This window comes from Notothenia coriiceps, unplaced genomic scaffold (genome assembly GCF_000735185.1).
Source record: "Notothenia coriiceps isolate Sejong01 unplaced genomic scaffold, NC01 NC01_scaffold00003191, whole genome shotgun sequence".
Classification (NCBI taxonomy): Eukaryota; Metazoa; Chordata; class Actinopteri; order Perciformes; family Nototheniidae; genus Notothenia; species Notothenia coriiceps.
The window spans coordinates 298,637-300,885 of NW_011335892.1; the positions used below are offsets into that span (position 1 = coordinate 298,637).

At 40.6% G+C, this 2,249-nt stretch overlaps 1 protein-coding gene across 2 annotated transcripts in view; it reads right to left on the reverse strand.

Annotated features, from left to right (window-relative positions):
- LOC104941141 (sorting nexin-10A-like) overlaps positions 1-756 on the reverse strand; it is a 1,934-nt gene extending 1,178 nt beyond the window's left edge. The window contains exons 1-4 of one of the 2 annotated variants that reach the window (XM_010766193.1): positions 710-756; positions 463-549; positions 285-385; positions 86-184 (exon numbers count right to left, since the gene is read on the reverse strand). In XM_010766193.1, coding sequence (XP_010764495.1) covers positions 86-184; positions 285-385; positions 463-549; positions 710-733 — 311 coding nt within the window. In that variant the 5' untranslated portion in view covers positions 734-756. The remainder of the gene's footprint in view (positions 1-85; positions 185-284; positions 386-462; positions 550-709) is intronic. The other variant, XM_010766194.1, reaches the window with a different exon arrangement.
- Between the last annotated feature and the right edge of the window lie 1,493 nt (positions 757-2,249).

Here is a 2,249-nt window from a genome sequence, read left to right on the forward strand (position 1 = left end):
GGGGGGGGGGGGGGGGGCATAAAAGCATAGCTCTATATGGCAGTCTTATAATTTGATTGCTGCCATTATTTTAGCAGCAACTCACCTTTCTAAAAACTCCTCAAAGCCCTTCATCCTCTGTGCGACCTGTCCTGGGTTATTCGAACTGAAGAAGGGGTTCCATGACGGCAATTTGGGCAACTCGCTGAACAGAATAACCAACCAAAAAAAGAAATTGCTTAGAGAAACCTATTGCATGCCAAATTAAAGTCAATAATTGGTTTGAAGCTGAGGTTTGAACATACATGATCAGAGCATTCTGTTCCAGACAATGTCGCAGCCAAACAAACTCACTGTAACGCCGTCTTACACATGAAGACTTTTTTCGAAAGCACATGCTATTGGTCTGCAAAATAACAGAAAAACAAAATACTTTTATCACTGTCGAATTCACCAATAAGAAATTCTCCAAAATGCACTTACATGTAAACAGATCTCATAGTCGACGTGTGTGTGCCAGAGGTAATCTTTTAAGAGCCTTGGATCTTGAACACAAATGCTGATTATGTCCTACACAATTCAAAAAGGGTTCAGTTACATTGTAAAGCTGCATGCATTTAAAAATAAACACACAATGTACTTCAGCAAAGTCATCAAAATGTTAAAAAAAAAGTGGTGACTGCACAGATTCAGCAAGGGAAAGTGTGAAGGAGTATGCTAAAGCACTTACAGAGTTTGACGAATTTTCCATCATACTTTCCTTGGCAGGTACAGAAAAACCTTGAAAAAAAAGATAGAGAAAAAAGTTGGTTTCAATGAAAGAATGTTTCAGCACAAACAAATGATTTCCTGTGGTGAGCCATGAGATTGAACATTTTCACAACAGTTTAAAGTTCATAATAATTGAATAATAGGATCTTCAACCAAAGCCTTTTGTTATCAATGATCTGATTTGGTCATTTATACTTTAAGGCCTCAAAGTGCAAACATTTGGAGCAGATTTAGATTACGAGGAGAACAAAGGGCAAGGGGGGCCTAAACACATTAACAAGACTACATGGAACTAGAGCTTTTTTTCAGTCCTGCTATTTATGGATCAGTGTTGGGTTGAATTGAGATGCCTATTTTATCTATTTTGATCATAATTCAGTGCTTTACTTTAGTGCACTGTAGCAAAGTAATCTGTTATTATATAAGCATAGTGGCTGAGGGAAATAAGTGGCTCCTTTTTAAGATTTTACTTGGAGCAAGCACCCTTTTGTCCCTGTGTTTTTTCCTGAGGCTATTGTGTGGCCTTCATTGATTTTCTTAAGCAGAACTGAATGTTTGTGTTAATGTGTTTAGGCCCCCCTTGCCCTTTGTTCTCCTCGTAATCTAAATCTGCTCCAAATGTTTGCACTTTGAGGCCTTAAAGTATAAATGACCAAATNGGGGTGAAGTGTCTTGCCCAGGGACACAACGACATGCTGACTGCAGTGGGGTTTGAACCGGTGCTCCCCTGATCCGAACAACAACGTTTACCCACTGCGCCACACGCCTCCTGTATGTACTGTACAAGTAGTCAATTGTCAATGGACATGTCCTCATTTAACCCCTTCACTGAGTCTGCATCTGCATACTTATGCTCCTACAGTATTCAGCACAGATTTGAGGCCACAGCACTTCAGCATTTTGATTTGAGAGGTTGCATACTTAATACAGTTCACTCTTTTCTTTTCACTTGTAAGATTTTAAAAGCATATTTTGTGACATATCTTTCCATTGTGGCATTGCTACTTCTTACATTTTTAAAACAAATAGCTGTACTTTCTACTTCTTACATTTTCAAAACAGGTTAGTCACTTTAGTTTTAATCTGTTTGGTGGCGTGATCATTATTATTTAGAGTCATTGTGTACCTATTGATTTGAACACGATCCGTGTATCCCTATAATAATAAAATTGCGAGGGATGAAACCCTCTTTAATGGTCACACATGCAGAGCACACAGCACACACAGTACCAGGAGACTAGTACTAGGAGCAGTGGGCAGCTATTGTACAGCGCCCGGGGAGCAATGGGCCTTGCTCAAGGGTACCACGGCAGGGCAGGAGGTGAACTGGGACCTCTCCATGTAGCAGTCCACACTCCATTTTTAGGTCTGGTCGGGGACTTGAACCGGCGGCCCTACGGCTTACAGTCCAATCCCCTACTGACTGAGCCATTGCCGGACATCATTTCCTGGTCCTCTCTAAACAAGAGGGACCAATGAAAACTTTGTCATTTTGCCGT